This window comes from Triturus cristatus, chromosome 8 (assembly GCF_964204655.1).
Source record: "Triturus cristatus chromosome 8, aTriCri1.1, whole genome shotgun sequence".
Classification (NCBI taxonomy): domain Eukaryota; kingdom Metazoa; phylum Chordata; class Amphibia; order Caudata; family Salamandridae; genus Triturus; species Triturus cristatus.
Window position 1 is genome coordinate 805,956,334 of NC_140591.1, and position 21,167 is coordinate 805,977,500.

Sequence of the window (21,167 nt, forward strand, 5' to 3'; positions counted from 1 at the left end):
GGCAAATCGTTTACACTTCGTCTGCGTAGCTTCGGGGAGCGATTGGAACATGCCGACCCCTACTATAAACGTGTTAGTACATGCATGTATATATCTACATAAGTGTATATCTAAAACGTTTTGTTATCTGAACACGTTTTCTAATTGAAACCCAAATAAGCGTACAGAGTCTTTTCTTAGCAAGCATTATTTACTGGAATAATGCGGATAATGTTTTAACAACTAATACGCATCACTTATTCTTATATTAAGTGCAAAAAATAAGACTTGATTAAAAAAAAAAATCTGTAATTCAAAAGCACGAATGCTGTCTGCCATTGCTTTGAACTACATTTCATAATTTCTGTAAATTATGGACCTAGTCTGAGTTCGATTTTCTTTTCACGACCTAATTAGCTTATGCCAATTAATTTAGATAATGCAAGCATCAAAATACGCGACTCATCATCTGAGTGACCTTTGTTTAAGTGGTATTCTGTCCAATACTAGGTAAACAAAACCTGAACGCTGTAATTGCTATCATGCCCATTGTCGGAAGAAGATAGCATAACAGCTTCAGAAATCGCACTCCTACCGGTAAATTCTATTTTTTAAACGTCAAAGAATGTATTTACGAAAAACCCCATTCTATGAATAGCAAAACTGAACATTGTTCTAGTCTTTATTCTTAGGACAACCATAAGTGTTTAACTTCCTGATTTCAATAAACATTTTCTCTTTGTAAGAAATTCATAAGTTGCATGCCGAATGCCTCAATTTAAACGTGACATAAAAAAATACAGAACCTGTGGTATGTAGCATCGACTCTTTGGGCCATCTCGGGGTTCTTGTGGCATTCACGAAAGACAGTGGCATTATTGGACCATAATACCTACTTACCTGTTCTGCATGTTATGCATGCAGCTATAATGGCTAACTCCATAGGTAGAGGGTTACTTTCAATATAAAATACATTTTTGGGAGGGTTGGCCTTTTTTAGTCCTGTTTTATCATGGCCTTTAACTGTGACTTCCGTTGATGAATCGTTTTCAGCCTCTGTTATAGCACTTTAAATAGCTGGTCATGTAAGCCTGTTTCCTGTTCAAACAACATGGCGTGTATTTAGACAGCTCTCTGCACTCGTTTACATCAAATTACCTCACGCCAATATGTTTTCTCTTCTTTTCATAAACCAAATAAATTGTGTCTACCTTTATTTACCCTCTGGATGGCTCTTTCCGAGCGAGTACGTGTTGTCCGTGTTTGCATCTTAATTGGCTCCAACCTTGCACCAGGTGTGTTATGAAATATTGAATCTAACACATTCATGTGGTCAGACTCGGTTTTGAATACACAATTTTAGCCTGTTGAGATCCGGAGTTGCTGCGTTGTCTGTAGCCATGGAAGTGAAAGGCATGCGCGTTTCTCACGACTGGCACCCACTGGCCCTGCGCTTTTCTCCTCTGTGTGTTTTTTTCCCATCTTCACATCTTCTGAACACGACGATTAATCTCTGTGGACCGGCCTATGATAACACGGCAGGGCCTAACCTGGCCGCTGCATCGGGACAGCAGATGGGAAAGGGGTGGTCGGTTTCCACTGCACAAAAATAAAGATGTGTTCTGAGGGAGAGATGAAAAAAGGGGTCCTGTGTTCCTGCCCTTAAACCTTTGATCTGCTTTCACTTCTGAAGGAAGCCCAGACCTTTTGGTGAAAACACATGGCTATGCATCTGTGAAAACACAGCTGTACATAGCAAAACACAGCTCTAGGGAAAAATACAATGCTTTTTCTGTGACTGGTTAGCTGCCAATCTTCCAAAAGACTGGGTTGTTTGATGGGTTCTTTTGGAGCTCCTCTGATTTTTTTTTTTTTTTAAGTTTCTGCTTTGCTTTCTCTTTTTTAATGAACTTTATTGGAGGAGTGGACAGGGCCCATCTGGTGTCTGTCGTTTTAAAAGAAGATTTGCCCATATGCTGTGCAATATTTTGTGTGTGCGCAGTGTGAACCCCCTACCTATTCACAAAGGCGACAGAGACAAAACATGAGTTGAGAGGGCACTGGGCACAGCAAGGCGAGAAACAGATGCTGTGAATCTTAAAGGAGTACAAGAAATGAAGTGTACTTGTTTCATCCAGGCCTCCCACTCTGCTTGAGGCTTAAAATCCTTAAAGCAAAAAAACACAGAATGAAAAAGCAATATGGACTTATTACTAGTGATATAAGCCTTTAATACAAGGAATATCTCACTTACCATTTTAAACCTTGTGCATCATTTATGACACTGTGTATTACTTTCTGTGGCTTTTTGCAAATGAGGGACTCTGCTGCTCGTTCTGAGTCTTGAGCAAAAAGCAAAAATGTGTAAATAATTTGTGGTGTCAGTAATGTTACCACTGGGGCTTATCCCAGATTTAGAGTTCTGTGCAAAAATAGATGTCTAGTGTCGTGTTACTGCTTGTTTTGGGCATTTTTTTCGGGGCGGGGGGGGGGGGGGGGGGGGGGCAGACCCCCCATCATCGTTTTGCTTGTGGTAGCTGGCCACAGTTTTACTTTGCTGTGCTTTTAGACCACATCATGAAAGCTGTTAATCATGGTCCACAAGTGGTTTTACCTCTATGCCAGTCAAGTGAATAAATGGGGCAAATAAGTGGTAATAGGGGTAGAGCAGAAGTTTTCATTTCCACACCGCTCAGAATGGCATGATGCTGCTTTTCCACCAGCTTTGTCCGTGAGATGCACTGCGGTAAAAGGCATTATATATGTGTTCTGGAAAAGTGACATGTCAAGAAATGAATGCTTATCTTTACATCATGACTTTAGATCGAGTCTGTGATTGTAATTTCTTCAGATAAAAATGATGCCACTGCGAAAATGTGAATATTTACTTTTGCCTCGTTTCTTAGGGGGATTTTAAAGATTGAGGGTTGTATTGGGATGTCTGGTTTTAATCCGAAATGTACCTGTACTACTGTCATTTGTAGCAGGGTCTCTAAGGGACCATTCCTACGGGCATGCTTGAGCTGTGAGAATTTCCCCCAGTGTAGGGAGGGAGCGACGGCTTTTACTCGGGTTTTATTAATTAATGGCCCTTCTGCAGCACTATTGGAAGCAACCTCCAAAAATGTTTTTGTAAGTTTGAGGGCGTATAACATATCTCCGTGTGCACCTGTTTTATTTTTATGTCACATGAACTCCGACATGGCGTTATGAAACCATTATACATGGTTACCCGTTTCTGTGCCGACCCCTGTATGAAAGGATTAATTCTGAACCCTGACACGCATGTCAGCATTTGGAGTGCTTAGAAACAGGCTGGTGTCCAGGAGGCCCCCGCCACCCCCCTGCGAAGTATGTGGAAGAGCCCCTCCCACACCCAGTCGGACTTTCAAGTGTAAAATGACAGGAGGCCGAGGCCCCCTCGAAAGCAGGAGACCAGCCCTCGCCCCCCCCCCCCCCCCCCCCCCCCCGGGTGCCAGTATTTTTTTTTTTTTTTAAACCAGGCCTAACTGGACAATTGGTTGCAAAGCTCTCAATTGTTGGATTCATAATTTGCAGTGGGCTGTGTGCATCACATTGACCGGTACACTAGTGCAAGAAACGAACCGAACGCAGGCCTAAGAGATGATAGCTTTGTTTGGGGGTAACGCCTCCCTGCGCGAGCACCCGTCCCTTAGTTCCATTTTGTTTGCGTACACACAAAAGTACATGTGGGTTTTCTGCCCCACTTCTTCTTTTGTTCCTACTACAGGCGAAGGGGCAAACGTCAGTAGAGCCGAAAAGCAAACACTGGCCAGGACGAGTCAACACGACTGAGCCGAAAGTTGCCCTCTTTGAAGTGTTTCTCTCATCAAATCCCGAGGAGGAGAGGGGAGGGCGCTGATGAATGGGGGCAATGGAGATCTGAGGCGAGCGTGGGCTGGAGGGAGCGCCATCTTGTGCTCCCCGCTGCATTGGTGCCTGCAGCAACTTGGCTACCTTTCAACGCCACCCCCAGTGAGTGTTGTTTTCGACATGATGATTTCGAAAGAGGGCTTGTGAGCAGCATGGAAGGGGCTATGTAAATGCCTTACTTGCGTTCCAGGTGGGGGCCATTCTGTCTTTTAAACTGCGAGCCTACCCCCCCCCCCTCCCCCCACCCACCTTCACAGTGTTGTAAGGCTTCAGAGTTAGGTCCATGAATTTTTCAGGTGGGCAGGAGCGTCGAATTTTATGCCGTCTCTTGATTTATAATTCATAGGGTAAAGCTGTGTAGATCACTTTACCCGTTTTGATATCACAATTAAATGGGAATAAATGAAGCCAATCTTGTCAGTGATTTTCCAGAATAAAAGCTATTCAGGAAATGAAAAATTAGCTTGGGCTGTAGGATTGTTGACCCTGCATTTCTTCACTGGGGACGATGCCCTTTAACTTCGACCGACTGTAAAGGCGCTAGTTAAAGCTTCGCTGAAGCCGTGTGGCTGACAAAAAGCTGACGCGCACCACCTTAATAATGCTTTGCTGTAAGCAGGAAGTGTGTTAACTGTCAGGCTGTGTTCACAGTCTGTTTTTCCCCCAATTTTGAAACCATGAAACCAAGTCTGACCTCATTGATCAGAGAATGCCTGACTGATATAAAGTACTCTTTGTGAGCATGGAAACATTACACTTATTTTCCGAATAATCTTTTAGTTGCTGCTTTGTTTTAAAAGGAGATATTTTGAATTACATGTTTTCGCCTATATATCCTTCTTCTCAAAAATGTCTTTCTCTCGTTTATTTTGTCCAGTGCTAAATTGCTGCTTTGTGGGTGCTCCAGTGAGCTCGGTGCAATACAGACTGGAAAACCTTTGAAAACAAAATCAGAATTATTAAAATCCAGGCAGTTCACCACAACAAACAGTGGGCACCACCCCCACATTGTTTAAGTACATTTGGACTTCTGACTAATTATTCTTTTCCTTTATATACAAGTAGCAGTCATGGCAAGTAAACAACTCTGTGTCTACTTAGTTTTTAGGATACAACACATCCCCTTTTCCAAATGTAACGATGTTTCTTTAATTATTTTTTTTAAAGTTTGCATGTAATACAATTTTCACTCACCTTCTTCGAAAGATAGTTGCTATCAAAAGTGAATATACACGAATATATATGTTCTCAGTATTAATCAAGGTTGGGAAACCATTTTTTTTTTTAGAAGTCAGTGATGGGGTAACATGGCTGAAATCCAAGTGTTCCCCTCTGTAGGGCATTTGGTGGACACTCTTTAGATGCAAGACTTTTGCTATAAATGCTTTTTTAAGTTTTCTTTTGTGAACACAAAGAATAGTTGGATTTTTCCAACTGGGAATCATGATAATTCAATAAAATGCTACCAGCACTAATCCTACCGTGCTTTAGAATTGTGTTTTTGGTCACTCTTTTGTTGTTGTACATTTAGGTTGCCTATAGTGTATTTTTTGTTGTTGCTTCTTTTGAATGTAATCTGCTCAGTGAATGCATTCTCATGGGCTACTTTATTTATTTACTATTTTGCGTTGGGACGTAATTAACTAAAAACTCTAATACAGTCTGTCAAAAAATGATTACATGTACGTGGAAATGTAGCAAAAAGGCAAACTCCTAAGCAGCTTCTTCATGATTTATCAGCTGGTTTAATGATTAGGTTGCTGACTATAATCCCCAAACCCTGAAAACAAATCTACTTCATCAAATTTGCATCTTGACACTGGTTTCTGTTATAATTGAGATTTGTTTTTATTGTTGTCTTCTTTTAATTTCACATGGCATTTTTTTAATCGATAGAAGATTACTTGCCTTTTCTGCTGTTCTTGTTTATTTAAAACCCCATTTACTGAAACTCGAGCCAACAGTAAATGTGTAACTGGTCAAGTCGGATTTCCACCATGGGAGCAATCCTGGTGGCAGTTCTATTACCGATCCTCACATGTTGATCAGTTGAAAATCTCCTTCTGTCCTTGTGCTACATGCTGCATCTGCAGAAACTGAAAGTGTTCAGAAACAGTTAAAGGCCTGTCTTAAAGTGCTGTATGAAAAAACCTGAACATTTTTCATTTTTACTACACACTACTTTCCTTTGCAAGCTTGAGGAAAGTGGTACCTTGTTTCTCAGAAGTGGCGCCTAATGTTATAGTGGGGATGCTTGACTTGGGTGCACAGAGCACGAGGGTGGATTTCTTTCTAAAGCAAAATCAGCTAATTATACGCCTTAAGAGCAAAGTGTGACTGCATACATTAAAAGACACATTGTGTGCGAGAACGTTATTCCTCGGAAATGTGTGCATTTCAGTATGGCTAAAGAACACGTTTAAGCAGTTGTTATGGCAACTAAAAATACATACACTGAAATTTGCTTTTTTGAGCCCGATTAGGCCAGTGAGAGTGGGGAGCAGTTTATGCAGTAGATCTTCTCAGAAATTGAGCTGTGCTGTACCAGGATGTTTAGCAGTTTTCCTTATTAAATTGCATGTACTTTTGGTCACTTATTCTGTTCTCTTTGTTTTGGTGTTGATATTAGGGCTATGGAGAAGTTTATTCTTGTATTATTAATTTTATTTTTATTTTCCTGGCTTCTATTTTTAGTTGCTCTTGTTTTCCACGCATGTACAGCCATTAGATGGGCCATTTGTAAGCCATGTAGAGGAATTGGTTGTTCGCATGGTTTAGAAATGTGTCTGTATCTTGCAGGTTAAATGTAGGCGTCACTTGCAGGGTTAAGTGAGTTGTGAAATAAAACCACCTTTTCAGTATGTTTTGGGATCCTTAAAAAACTGTCAGCGTTATTATCAACACATTCTTTTCTTTTATTTAGCCTCCCATTTAACCAATCAATGTAAGGTTTTCCTTGGGTTGCAGAGGATTAACCTGCTCGGCCTTGTAGCTAAATTATGTTTTTGATTTGTTCAGGAAATTGCATTTCATCCTGTGGTCACATTTCAGGCACCTCACTGTTCATTGGCTACCTGTGTATTGTACTGTAGTATTTATACAGTGCTTCATACTCTGCTGTGGGGTGCAGAGGCACATTTGTTGAATAGCAAACGCTACACTGCGAGGATGGATTGGTTATGTTCCAAAATCCTCTTTCTCACCTTTAAATGCTTAGAGAGAGGGGTCACGAAGTCCCTGAAATCCAAAATCATCCACCGCGTTCTGTTAGGGCTTTGAGGTCAGCATAGCAATACCCGGTGGATCCCAGGACCTTTCTGAATGTCCTCCTTTGACGGTCATATGACTGGATGCATTAGAGCCAACATTTGGAACTCTCTCCTTTACAGACTGGGAAAGAAAAAGAATACTCAACTTTTAGGAGCAACATAAAACGTTACAGGTCCTAGGCACTATCACAGTATTGTGAGATTTATAAAAGTCTCTTTTATTGATTTTATTGAGCGACAAATGAACACAAAAATGTATAGTTAACCACTGTGTAGATTATGCATTCCAGATATTTATACTTATCTATTCAGAAAGTCTTGGCCAGATGGCTGTGCTCACTAACCCTCCTCATGCAGAATGTCCAAGAAGTACAAACTCTGCACATGTGGGGTTAGAGAAGATGTCCATTCGCAAATTTTAATCCCTTTCTTCACGTTTTCACAGCTAAAGAAATTCCTTTCCCCTTCCTTAAAAAGTGTTTTAGTAATAGATGTTACAGACATGAACCCCCCCCCCCATTTTAGGGAGTGTTAATGTGGGAACCCACTCTTACTAAACCACTTACATCAACTTTGTTTAGAAGTGCAAAGAATGTGAAAAATAATTGCAGTTGTTTGCGAACCCCCTACAAAGTTGCACGTTTGTGGGGGTTCCTCAACTTTTCACTACCGTCTCTCTTTGGAAAGCCCATTTTCCCACCACGTTGGACATATTGGCGAATGAAGATATTTTCACACTGGGGATTTTCATTCATCGTAAATATAATCGCTGCACGGAAGTGTATTAAAATACTGATCTTGTAAATCAATTGATGGGAATTCATAGCTAAGGTTCTACATTTTGCACATATACATTATACTTGCATGTGTAACATATTTTGTAAATTGAGCCCTTTTTTGTTTCAGTGATTCAATTTGATTGACATTGTCAGTACTTTTAAGTCACTTGCTTGCCTTTATATGCTGTCATATTTTCCGGCCCTTAACCATCCTGTATTTATTGTGGGCCTCTATTCACCTTGATGGGCCGAATCGATCTGTGCGTTTTTCTCTTGATGGGTCAAATAAAATACCACATCACTATGTATCTCAATGTAGCAGCCAACACTTTAGTGGGATACTACTGCAAAATACAATACAAGGTTTGTTTGTTGTTTGTTTGTCCATATAGAGTCTTCCTTGAATTTGAGTTATTTCATCAAATTGATAACAATGATTGTGGTATCCCATATCACAAATTCAAAGGGTGGTATCAGTTTTTTCCCTCATACTACTTATTCACATTTTTGAACATTCTTCAAGGTGAGCTAATTTTCTACATCGCTGATTCCTAAATGTATATGTTCCCAGTCAACATTACGCTTTTTCATGTTTTTCAGAACGTAGTCTTTGAATTTTTTTTTTTTTTTCTATAACTGAAACATGGTCTAAGGCAGCGGTTCTTAACCTTTTGACTGGTGTGGACCCCAACTGAATTATTACTGGAATACGGGGACCCCCACTGAGTCATCTTTGGAATCCTGGGAACGCCTTCCTAAACAATTTCAATGATTTGAACCTCAAAAATATACACACAAACAAGCATACACCAAACAAATGCTCAAATATTGAAATGTTTTGTTGAGTTCACAATCAAATATAGAAATAGACGAAAAATTGCTTTTCTATTTGTATACATTATTAATTTTATTGTATTCATTGTACTATCGTCTAGCTTTGTAAAAGAGTTGAGGACCTCCTGAGTGGGCCTCACAGACCCCAGGTGTCCCCAGACCACAGGTTAAGAACCACTGGTCTAAGGTATATGCTACCAGGTACAGTTCACATCAGGGATCACTGCATTAGATCTCCAACCATGAGCGTAACTCAGAATTGCAGGTCAAAGCCGTGTTAATGTTTCCAAACGCCTATGTTAAAGGTAATTATGAAATTGTGCACAAAGATACCTATCTGCTGGCATGCATTCTGACTCATGATACCTACTTTATTCACTGCCCTAATGGATTGTTGACTTAAACAGTGTTCCAGCTTTGTGTGCAGCCTGAAGGCCACAAGTTTGGATCCTCATTGGTTTGTTCAGTGTTTTATCTTTGCATGTATGTATGTATGTGCGTGGTATGTCTATAGTGTGAACCAAGCCTAAAGGCAGCAGAGCTCTGTACATGGGCAAAGATGAGCATAAAGTTAACAAAGAAGAGGGGTGGTTGTGGATGGTTCATGTATTGTAATGTATTCTGTCTTCCATGCTCGAGTGAAAAAATTGACATGACTTGGAATGTTATAACAGTGCTTGGTCACTAGTGCAACATAAACCAAATACTATAGACCAATCCATAAAGGGTTTTGTACAATTTAGATGCACTAAATGTTCATCTGTTGCATGGAAATTGTCACTCCTGAGGCACCAAATTAGGATTGGTGATATTTTCTGTACCCAAAGTGCATTTATGAATCCAAAAAATGCCACCAGTTTTGCAAACTTTCTGTATTCAAAAATATATTTGTAGAGTTAGGCTTTGTTAGCATTCCTGGGTGGATCCACTTACTAACATCTTGAGAACACCAATAAACGTATACATTTGTAGCTATTCAACATGTTGCAGGTAGTTTCCCACTCTGGAAATGTTTTCACATTTTCTCCTATTGTGGGCAAGAGTAAGTTTGTTTTCAAAGTGGGAATGGGGAGGGGAAACTCCATATTTAACTGTGGTGGTGGAGATTGGGTTCTTTTATAGAGAAAGGACCTTATCTAGAGTTTGACAGATGGGATAATCCATCATATATGTGGCGAACGTCCTGTCCGCTGTTATAAAAGTGCATTATAGCTAGGGCCTCTGGAATTATGCGATTGTATGGCAATTTTCACATACTTCTAGATTTGCTGTGTTTGACACATAATCCATCATCTGACGCATAATCTGCAGATTGTAACAACATTGTTTTTGTTTCTAACGGTTCAAAAGATACAAAAACATGCAGAGAAACGTGTTGCTGTGCGGTAAAAGGGTCTTTGCAAAGCTGGACATGTCACCTTTTTGTTGCTCATTGCTATATTTGGGTATTAAAATGGCACTAATGAGGTGCAACCAAGACAGTGTTACAAATAACGAAGTAATACTATTACAAAATGTACGGCATTGTACTGCATAATTTGCCTTTTCTGGCAGCGTAATTTACTTAACTCTGGCACATAATTTGGTCCTCTCCCAACACATAATTCCAGTGGCCCTGGTTATAGCCTACGGCACTTGTAATATAGGAGACAGGATATATGCCACTTTTTGACAGTGATTTTTTTCATGCATTGTACTCCTGGAAAACTGCAGCTTTGATAGTTTTCCAGGTATACATATGGAATTATTTGAATATTCATAAAAAGTCAGATATTTGCTCGAAATGCAGGCGTAACCCTGTGAAAGCAAATGTATGACTTTTCACCCTGCTCTTTGTAAAACAGACCCTCCATTATTATTAGTAATTCTTTGTAAAATTATCAATGCCCTTCAAGAACAATATGCAGCAAATATCTTCTCTTCGTATGCATGAACTGACCTTTAAATATAATTGAAATAGAAATTATTCGGTTTTAGTATATTTTTTCTTAAAAATGATGTGCTAGGTTATAGACCAGTTTGTAAATGATATTGGAGTTTATCCCGTAATCTTATCATGTGAGAGGAATGTTTCTTCTTTTACTTTAGAAAATGCTCTTTTTTCACTCACTATCTCTTTATTTGCATACTCTGAAGTCAAAGTTCCTAATGCCAATTGTTCATCGCATCACACCTTTTGCATGTATAGATGTTCGTTACGAATAGCAAAACTCGGCAGTTTGCGAATGCAAAATAGCCTTTCATAGTGTATGAAAGGCTTTGCAGCTGCAAATGTGGGTAGTTGCAGTTTTTGGCTATTACCTAAAATTGCGAATGCAAATAGGGAATCGCAATTTGCGATTCTGTAAGCACATGTATGAAGCATTTTCCAAATGCAAACTGCATTTAGGAAAATGCAATTACCATTGACTTCAAGTTGATGGTAATCATGTACAAAGCGCCATGAAACCGTCTGGTGTAAGAGCGCTCTACAAATATTTTTAACATAACATAACAAAGTTTGAAAAATGCACAATCTGCATTTTTCAAAGTGCCATGTAGCACACACATGCCTCATGCCCCTAGGACATGTGTGCGCTTTCTATGTGCACATTAATTTTTTTGGGGGTGCTTCAGGGGGGCCTTAGGCCCCCGAGCACCCTTGGCTTTGCATTTGCTTATTTGCATTTACCAATTAGGTAATCGTAAATTAGCTAATGCACAATCATTTGCATCTATGGGCCTTTTGGCCCATAGGTCTTAATTGAGTAATATTACCTATTAGTGATTTGCAATTTACCAAATCGCTATTAGGTAATATTAAGGAAATGCAACTCTTTGGCGATACCTTGCATACATAGTATTTTGAAATTACCAAATAGCGATTCGGTAAAAATTGATATTTGGTCATCACAAAGTGCTATTTTGATACATGTGGCCCTATGTCTGGCTTAACAATGCAGCTGTCTTCAATACCAATTTCTATCAATCCTTTAAAATAAACGCAGAGTGGGTCTCCCTCCGAAGGGTATTTTTTTTTCACCTAATGAACTATTTTACTTCCAAAAATTACATCATATCATCACACTGTTTGTCTCAGTAAGTTATTTCGTCATTAAATTCTATACTGAAACAATCCTTTTTTTGCTACCCCCCTCCTCGCCTGCGCCCTTTACTGTCATTGGAAAATTTAACGGGTTTGGCTTAACGTGAAAAACAACATTTGTGCACTGAACACCCGCAGAAATCATTTGAGTATGACCTTGTTTGCTTGCAGTGACACTTTATGGCCTGTTGGCTGTGCCAATGCTTACTATATTAGGTATTTGAACTAGCACAGACCTATTTTCCAGACACAATGGACTCTTTACAGAGAACAAAGGAGTATGTCAAGCATGAGTTACTATAAGAAACAGTGATGTGTTTTACTTTGGCGCATTTTTACTCTATGGTCTTTGTATGCAAGCAAGACATTTTGCGCAAAGCCAAATTCATATAATCGGATTTAATGTGCATTTCCTGTTTAAACCTAGGAACTAGTAATGTGGAATACAGGGTTGGAGCATGTAACTGGGACAGTAGCATGCAGCACACCATGTATGCACTGTGTAACCCCAGAGTGGTTCATATTAGGATGGACAAGCTGTGCACCGCTTCCCCATCCCCTCAGAGTTTAGGAGCAGACAGGGGTTGCAGATGATGGGACTAAAATGGGAGCCATCTCAGGTGCTTACTTGGTATGGGTTGCATGTTGACACGCAACCTGTAATCCATGCTGTCAGCATGGGCAAAGCTAAGCATCTGTCTTAACTCATGGTCTTTTCCATCTTGATGCTACCGCTTTCTACCTAGGTCACTATTTGTCTATCTCTGTCTCTCCACCCGTCTGTTCACCTCCTAGGGTATTCCTGTATTCTGCTGGGAAATTTTATGCACTGTTATTTCATGCACTATTTTGAAATAGAGTTTATTTTTATGACGCTGTTGTTTGACAGTATCTTCTATTACCTACATGTCTCTTCTGGACGAACTCTCTAATGCATTTTATTTGTCACATGTTGTATTGTAAGTGCATTTATATAGCGTCGAAGCGCTTTTTCGGAGAGTAGCACGCTACTCCGGAACCCATAAAGGATTAGTGTTGAATTAGTATAGTGAAATAAGAAAGTAATTTGAGTGGTGATATGATCTTCCCGTTTCCATGTCCACTTTCACAGAACTCTCATGGATGCCACCCCACAGCGTGGTTCCTACTAGAGCGTTTAGTAAAAAAAAAACACACGTCTTTAAATTCTCTCTGTGCTGCTCTTAGCCTCAGACTCATTAGAAGTGTACCAGTGTTTAGTGGCACGCGCTGAATGATGTTGGGGAGAAAGAGAGGGAGACTGTTACCCCCTAGAAAGTGTTGTGTTAAAAACATGCATTTGACAGCTTCAAAACAGGCCGGGCTTACAAAGGCAGCCATATGCTCTAAAGGAAAGTTGCAGGGGTGGCAGTCACAACCGTTGGCAACCCTTAAATCACGGCAGTGCCACTAACCCCCCTTCCCGCCTCCTCCCTAACTGGAAAGTTCCACATGTCCTACAGCGCAGCCATAGTTTGCTTCCCTACAATGTGTCCAGGTCATCTGAAACAACGCCATTAGTTTGAGGACAGTGTGGGGAATTGCATTTTGGTGGGGATACAGTGACTTTTAAGGTTGATAAAATGTTGGTCAGAGATAGGACGCACACTGCATATTGGTTAAAGAGATAAAACAAAACCCTTTTCGCTGGTGACTCCCTTAGGCACTGTTCTCTTGTTTTTCTCTTCCTCCCTTTTGTCCCTTTGCCAAAGTATATAGATAAAAAAAACAGTCCTGGCATCAAAAGAGTGCTGGTGCCTATCACCTGTACAAATAAACCTATTTTTCTGCATTAAGCGAGCTGGTTGGCAAAGAATTTGACCAATCAGAATATTTTACATTTGACCTGACACGATTTCTGACATAAGATGAAAAACCAAACTTCTTTTATTCGTGCATTACTGCTCACATCCTTGTATCGTTTATATGTTGAGAGCACTTTTGGAAAATGTGTCCACTGTGAAAGGGTTACAGGCTGGGCTCCTACAGTGGTGACCAAACTCTGGCTGTGTAGTGGTTGTGAACCCTTTGGCCTGCCCACCTCTGTTGTTTGATTGATATGATACCTGGTGTTAAAAAGGCAAAGCAGCACCCTGCTACTCTGCGCCCTAAGCTACTACTCCTGTCTTCACTTGATTGTTTTTTTATCATGATTTTGAACTGAAGCTGGTGAATACCTTTACCCGGAAGGACGTTTGGAAAAAAAAATCAGATGCTGATACTGGTTCTCAGATTGTTTTGTAATTTACTGACAAAAAGTCTAATTGAAAGAAACAGGGTTTTTAAAATCATTTCCAAGTGTAAGTTCCGTTAACAAAGGTAGAAAATCAGTTTTTCAGGAGAATTTACTGCTGCCATAATCTTAAAAAAAAGAATGGGAAGGCGACCAAATGGATCTTTGTGGCTGTTTGTAGCCTTTGCCAGCTCATTTCCCTTTTCCAAATAGACGAATATAGTTGCTAAAAAAAGCCAGAACGTGTTCAGAGTGTGAAAGTAACCTAGACAACCTCTATTTTCCATGCCTGTGTGGGGGAATTATGTCTCAAAACGGAAAAACCTTTTCTATGTTGAGAGAATAAAGATGGAAAAAGAGTACCATTTAGAATTGCACTTTTCTCCTAATAAACTGGCTGATTGTGGGCCTGCTGACAATCCGGAGGCGAATATTTAGCCGAAACTGGTTCTAAACATCCCCGGATTTTTGTGAGTCCCATGAATTGCCTGTCTGTGAAAATGGTAGGCGCATGCCTACAACTTGTAGACTGGCTCTTTTTAAAAAAAAACGAGTCCATAGTGAATATTGTTAGGAAATGATTATCTACTAGTTGAGCAGTTCTGTGTTCTGCACCTAGATGGTCGCTATTGAACGCAAGTGTTTTATCTGAGTATGATCAGATTTAGCAGTGCATTGATGTGTGTGTGCGGAGTCTAAAAACTAGTAGCTCTGTGGGACATCGCAAGAGAATTTCAGTCCTTTGCTTTAAAATAGTGCTGTAAGCCTCTAGATAAATAAAAACAATGCAAAATCACAGTGGGACTTCCAATCTGTAAGTGAAATTGGGCAGTATTTTGTAACAGCTAAAATATTCTCCTTGTGTTGATTCTGCGGGAAATATTGGACGTTCCTGTTGGCTACCGTTGACACCCGTACACAGATCGGGAGACAAAGAAAATGGAGAGTGCATTTGTGGAAGAGGATATGCTTTTTCTGGAAGCAGATTATTCAAGTCAGTGGGGTACTTAAAATGACTCTTTAAAATGTGAATTAAGAGCACTGTGTTGAAAATGGGCTTATTGTGTTATTGTTGCCTGTTACTATGGATGCAGATAAAAAAGGGACCAATCCTGGTTCTACTGGACTGAAACCTTTGTGTGGTTTTTAAACTGGCACTTATCACTTTTGTTGTCTCCTTGAAGTGTCTTATAATCATTGAAAAAAGTATTGTTCCGCTGATCAATACAAGTAGGGCCTTATCAGTTGTACATTTAAGGCAGCTATGTATGTATGTCATACGATGATTTGAAATAAGACATTTTCTTTACAACTAGCCTGTCAGTAGAATCAATCCCTAGAGATAAAAGATTTACTTGTGGTAATTTGTTTTTCTTGTATCCAATTGTTTTATTTATCATAGGCTTGCAGTTAGAAGATTCCACTGGTCTAATCAAGGTATCAACTGTTTTGTTAGACAAGCAGACTCACTGTCAGTCTTTTTGCCTAACTATATACCTGCTAGTCATCTGTCTGGCTGCCTTTTTTCTTTGCTTATGCATCTTGTAGCAGTAGATCCAACCTGCAACTCTTAATAAATTCCTCAGGTAGGCAAAAAGTTATGAACTTGTGATAATCAGTAATGTGGTATGGTCACATAAAGTCATTGCTTTTTGTTCATCAATAAATAAACAGTGATTAAGTTATGGGGTGTTCACAGAGTATCACTGATCTTAATATTATGAATTTGTGTCAGTGAGCAAAATGTTAGTGTGCTCAATGCCTTTTGGCTCCAGTATAGTTAAGATGTGAGGTATATTCGACGCCTCACCAGGGCTAGTAAGCGCTATATAAATGCAATTACAATACAATACAATATGCTACTTCCAGTTTATGTAATGTGCCTATGGCAAGCCGTCATAGAATTTCTCATCAATTTAGAAGCACTAGATTAAATGCCAAGAAACCCTGTGGGGACTGTGATGTAATTATCAAATGTACTTTTCAAATACATTTTGGGTATTTCATTCTTTTTAATATACGATTCCTTTAACATGATATATGTACAACAATACACTTCGTGAAAGAAATATGGAAACTGTCCATTTTATTTCTAATGCAGTTTGCAAATACATTTAACATATTTGCTCAAAGTGTGCAGACACTATTCAGCATATTGGCTGCATGTGTCCTGCAGAGCTGATACAGAAGTTACAAAGTAGCATGCTCTGCGTTACCGTTCTGCATGCTTACAAGCACATACGCATTTCATTCAGACCCTACTGTAAAAAGAAAATAGAACAGCTTCGGTTCTACCCCCTACCCATAAATGTTCTAGTGAACAGGGTCTTGAGTCCATATGTATTATATTAACAATTATTTAAGAGCATGCTGTTGTGCCGTTTTGCAGATAACGTTCTTTCACTTTGAGGATAAAATTCAATGTTACATGCATTTTTTTCTTCGACATTTGATAGTGCAATTCAAATTAAACAATGATGAGACTCGTAAAAGTAGAGTAAACCAAGCCTGGAGCTCAGCTGCCTGCCCTCTCACTTTTCTAGCAGTCCCAGAGAGAGCATTGCAATGTCACTACTTGCCTGTAGAAAATATTCTGTGACTGTAAACAAAGCAAGGTCAGAACTTGTTTGAAATAAGAAGGCAAGAGGCTGTTTTTCATAGGAAGATTAGTCTCTGAGACTTATTTCTTTTAGATATATCCCACCTATGCCAGTCATACCTTTTGCAGGGCTCCTAGTTGTAAGACGTCTTTGTGTACAGGTAAGCGTCACATGTAGTAGGAGAGTATAGGGATTGATAAAATAAGTAATTTAGTATTTGACAAATGATGTTCACGAAAAACTGTGCTATGAATAACGATACATGGATATGATAGAAAAGTTGCACAACAGGAGTCTCTTATTTGGTGTGGATACTAGGTGAGGTGGATATAGTACATCAGTTTTGAGAGGGGTCTTTCCAGTACCAAATCAGCGTCAAAGTCATTCACATGGAAAGTATATTTTCAGTATGCTTAAGCGTGCCCTACGTAGAGACAAAACAGTCTGCTCTCATTTCTCATGTATGTATTTACCCTATTTTGAAAATGCGGGTATAAGTGTAAGCAAAACATTAAACTAAGTCTCCCTTCTTATTTCTGCTTAAACCAAAAGGTCACATAAACTATTCCTTCCTTGTTTGTAAGGATGAGCGATTCCTTGCACACACCTAAATAATCCCGTACAGATTCTTTACACTGACGAGGTCCTGCTGGGTTGAAGGGGAGCAGAACAAGCTGACCTTGTGTCCCCTTCCTCTTTGTCACACCGTAATCCTTAACCTAAAGAAGAATTATGGAGCTGACATTTACACCCCCCTGCGCATTCTGAATATGGTAATACTTTTTTTAGCACACACTGTTCAATATGGGTGCAAGTCCTCGTTGAACTGTGTGGAAAATCCAGTTCCTGTTCATCTCAATAAGAAAAGAGTCGCTGAAGCACAACATGGCAGCCGGCCTCCGAGCAAAGTGCGCGCGGAGCCCAATATGTGGCGCACACCTGGGGAGGACCCGGAATCATCTGCCAGCCCTCTTCAATATGTTCTGCTTTAAAAATGGTTCAATGAAGGCGTCGCCCGGGCAGTGGCCTCTTGTCCCCAAAGACCCACACTTGAACCCGTCTGATTTGTCCCTTCTCAAACGTTCTGACAGACTGTGCGCCGCGCGTCCCGCCCGCCATAATTGCCCTTTTGTAGCGTCTCACGTGTTTTGATGCCCATTACGTTCAAATTGTTACGTGCCGTTGATGAAATGGCGCATGTGTCAGTTTAATGACATGGCTCAGGGGGTCTTACATCATGCTTTCCGGAACACTGGAAAGTGATTTTCAAAACAAGTTCGGCGGCTGCCCCCCTTCCCGTCGGCGGACACCCGGCCGGGCCCGGCGAGGCGCTTCCAGGAGGGGATTCGTATTCCCCCGGGGCGGAGCGGGGGCTGCCGCTTAGTGTCGCCCGAGCAATGAAGTGGGAATTAAGGCTTAATTGTAACTCATCCGGTTCGAATCAGACCTCTTTCGCCAAGTCTGTTCTCACATGTTCAAGCCCGCTTTACTCCCTCGCCCCAGTGGGCAGCGGATATTGTTTAATAATTCCGCTTTGCGCCCAGTGGTGTTGGGGATCATATGTGTGTTTTTTTGCGCTGTGCTCAATTCATTGGTATTGTTTTATAGACCGCAGATGTGGTTTCATTAAACAAAATGGCAATCTACGACAAGCGACGAAAAATAAAGTCAGTTGTGAGAAGGCGATTAATTATTCCGGAAAACCAACCAATGAAGCCTTATACTTTCCCAAAGATTTGCGAGTTTACATTTATAAAAAACAAATGACATCTAAGGGCATTAATTTTTAAGGGGCACGAGTGACTACTTCTGAGTGCTTTTAGTGTTGCTAAAACACACGTACCAGATTATCTTTTGCAGGACAGTTTAAGGAAAGCAAACATGTCTGCCATTTCAGGTGTCTACGTTTATCTGTTTCTAAATATACCGGACTTTCAAATATATATATTTTAAATAAGTACAAAGTTTCAGTATGAATTTGTGTGTGTATATGTATACACACACAAACATATTTATATTCACTGAAAAAACAAAGATTAAACTGACTTTATAGTTAGGTGTTAGAATGGACATGAGATAATACTATCCCCCCAACCCCTCTGAAATACACCAGGTATAGTTTAGTCAGCTACCTTTAACTTGCCCCCCATCAGGCACATCAACAGTGATGTCACTTAACATGTCATGAGTGATGTAGTATCGTAAGTTATAAGCAAGGTGCACGTTTTAGGTAGTTGACTAAACTGTAAATAGTGTATTCAATGTTTTTTAGCATTATCTCATGTCTCATTACAACACCTAACTAAAACATCATATTAACCTTTGTTTATTTTCCAATGATTTTTTTTTAAAGTTAGTTATGGACTTAGAACCTAACCTAACTATGAGGTCACTTTAACCTTTGTTTTTTCAGGAAAATTCTGAGTTTTTTTGATCATTTTCTAAATTGGATCACTGGCCAATATTTTTCATGCAGCCAACCTTCTGCCATCCGCAACAGGGTTGAACATAGGGCCTGCCTTCAAACCCGACGAGCAGCCAACTTACGCTGCACCAGGCCCTGCACCAAACTCTCCGCGTGCACCTGACTGCATTTCCTCCTCCCTTTTTTGTATTTGGAGGTGCCTGTGACACAGACAATAGCCCCATAGTGCCACTGTTCCCTGCAAACTTGCTCGGGGTAGCTTGCACAATATTGAGGTACCATGGCACTGGAAATTGAGTTGGGCTCACTTTTCTGATAGAGACTTGTAGCCTCAGATTCTTCCCCTTCTGAATATTCCCAGGCATCAGGCGGGTTACTGTAATTTTTCAGCATTACCTCTGCACCCCAGGAGTTGGTGATGTGCAGCTCCACACCAACGCCACTCCGCTCCGGGAAATGATGTGTAGTTCATATTTATTCGTTACTCCTGTGTGCTAATGTCAGTTCCTTTCTTTCCGCAACTCCTGATATGGATTCGGAGCTCTCCATTGTCCTTTAGAGAGACGTTTGCAGCAAACAGAAAGGGTTAGAGAGGCATTGAGGGCAGAGATTAGGAGATGAGGGGACAATAGAGAAAGTAAGAGAAAGCCTAAGGAAGCAAAAATGAGAGTTAAATACACATAGAGAAAAGGTGATGGATATTTTAAGTTGTATTTATAACTTACCATGTTTTGGCCAATGTATCGGGCCTAATGTGATTTCAATGCACAATGCTGTAGGTTAAGTGCATGTTTTTTTCTAAAAGAGATCTTAGTGTAAGATGCAAAAATCGCCTAGCATGGTGGTCTTTAAAATCATAATAAGGTCTAATCATTGTTACTTGATCAACATTTCATTTTGCAAATTGCCCAACCAAGGCATCCCCTTGTTATTTGTTACTATATACTCTTGATGAGAGCAAAGTACTGACACCTTCTCTTTTAATAAACATATATAAGGGCGACAGTGGCCTATAGAACTACTAGTGTCACGATTCCGCCCTTAAATCCGGTACTCCTCAGGGTCCGAGCGATGCAATAGGGTATCCACCTCTCGATATCTCCAACTCCAGCAATTACTGCACGGAGGATTAGAGCGATCAAGTGAGGGAATGATAGGAAGGGGACAGCGGAGATTAGAACCTGAAAGAAAAAACAGCTTCACATAACAAACAGGACAAATAACACTACTCTCGTCAATTCTCGCTATAAAGAAAGCCACCTCAAACAGAGTGTCCCATGATTAAGCACAACTTCAGACCGATCATTGGGGATATTACATCATACCATACACACTCAAACACAAAGGAATTTCAGCAGTAGAATAGGCTGGATGCAGGAGTACCACCTATCCGGACTCTACGGTCCTTGCTGCTCTAGAGGCGCACACTTAGTCTCAATATCCAGTACCTAACTGGTTTCTACCTTTTGTTTGCTGTCCTGAACAAACTACTTGAATCCAGTAAAGTCTCGAAAGCACTTAAAGGAAGTCTCTTTAAACACACTACCTCTCTGACGCAGGATTCGGATGGTGAGAGGTAACTATCCAAGAAAAACAAACTCTTTTTCCAGAGCTAAAAGGTCATCTCGTTATATCCCATCTAGTGCCCCTCAAAGAGTGTCCCTTGGTATAGTCTTGCCAATTGTGGGAGCAACGTTAACTCCGGGCCCCGGCCTTGTTCTAGATAAGGGGACTTCAGGAGAATGTTAGTTATCCCCCCCCAGGACCCCTCCGGGGTTCTTTAGAACACCTCTGGCTCTCGACTACACAAGGCAGACATGAAGAGTTGGAAGGGACTCACCAGGTCCGGTCTCCCTTTGCCTGGAAGACTGTCGGGTCCCTAGCGCGGTCCAGGAAGCGGGTGCTGGCGCGGTCCGCGCATATCCCGATCAACGGAAAATGCGAGGCTAAGCAGGGAGGAAAAAACAAAACAGCCGGAGGGCGATTTCCTCCCACGGGGCAAGACGCGCCCCTAAGACGTCCAGGCGGGTTCCTCGCGGTGAATATTCCAA

At 40.6% G+C, this 21,167-nt stretch overlaps 1 protein-coding gene across 2 annotated transcripts in view; it reads left to right on the plus strand.

Annotated features, from left to right (window-relative positions):
• CLYBL (citramalyl-CoA lyase) overlaps positions 1-21,167 on the plus strand; it is a 2,027,539-nt gene that overhangs the window by 331,769 nt on the left and 1,674,603 nt on the right. The window contains exon 1 of one of the 2 annotated variants that reach the window (XM_085622260.1): positions 3,931-4,063. The exons of the other annotated variant lie outside the window; for it this stretch is intronic. Coding sequence (XP_085478386.1) covers positions 4,044-4,063 — 20 coding nt within the window. The 5' untranslated portion in view covers positions 3,931-4,043. Of the gene's footprint in view, positions 1-3,930; positions 4,064-21,167 lie in introns of those variants that run through there. 2 annotated transcript variants of the gene reach the window in all.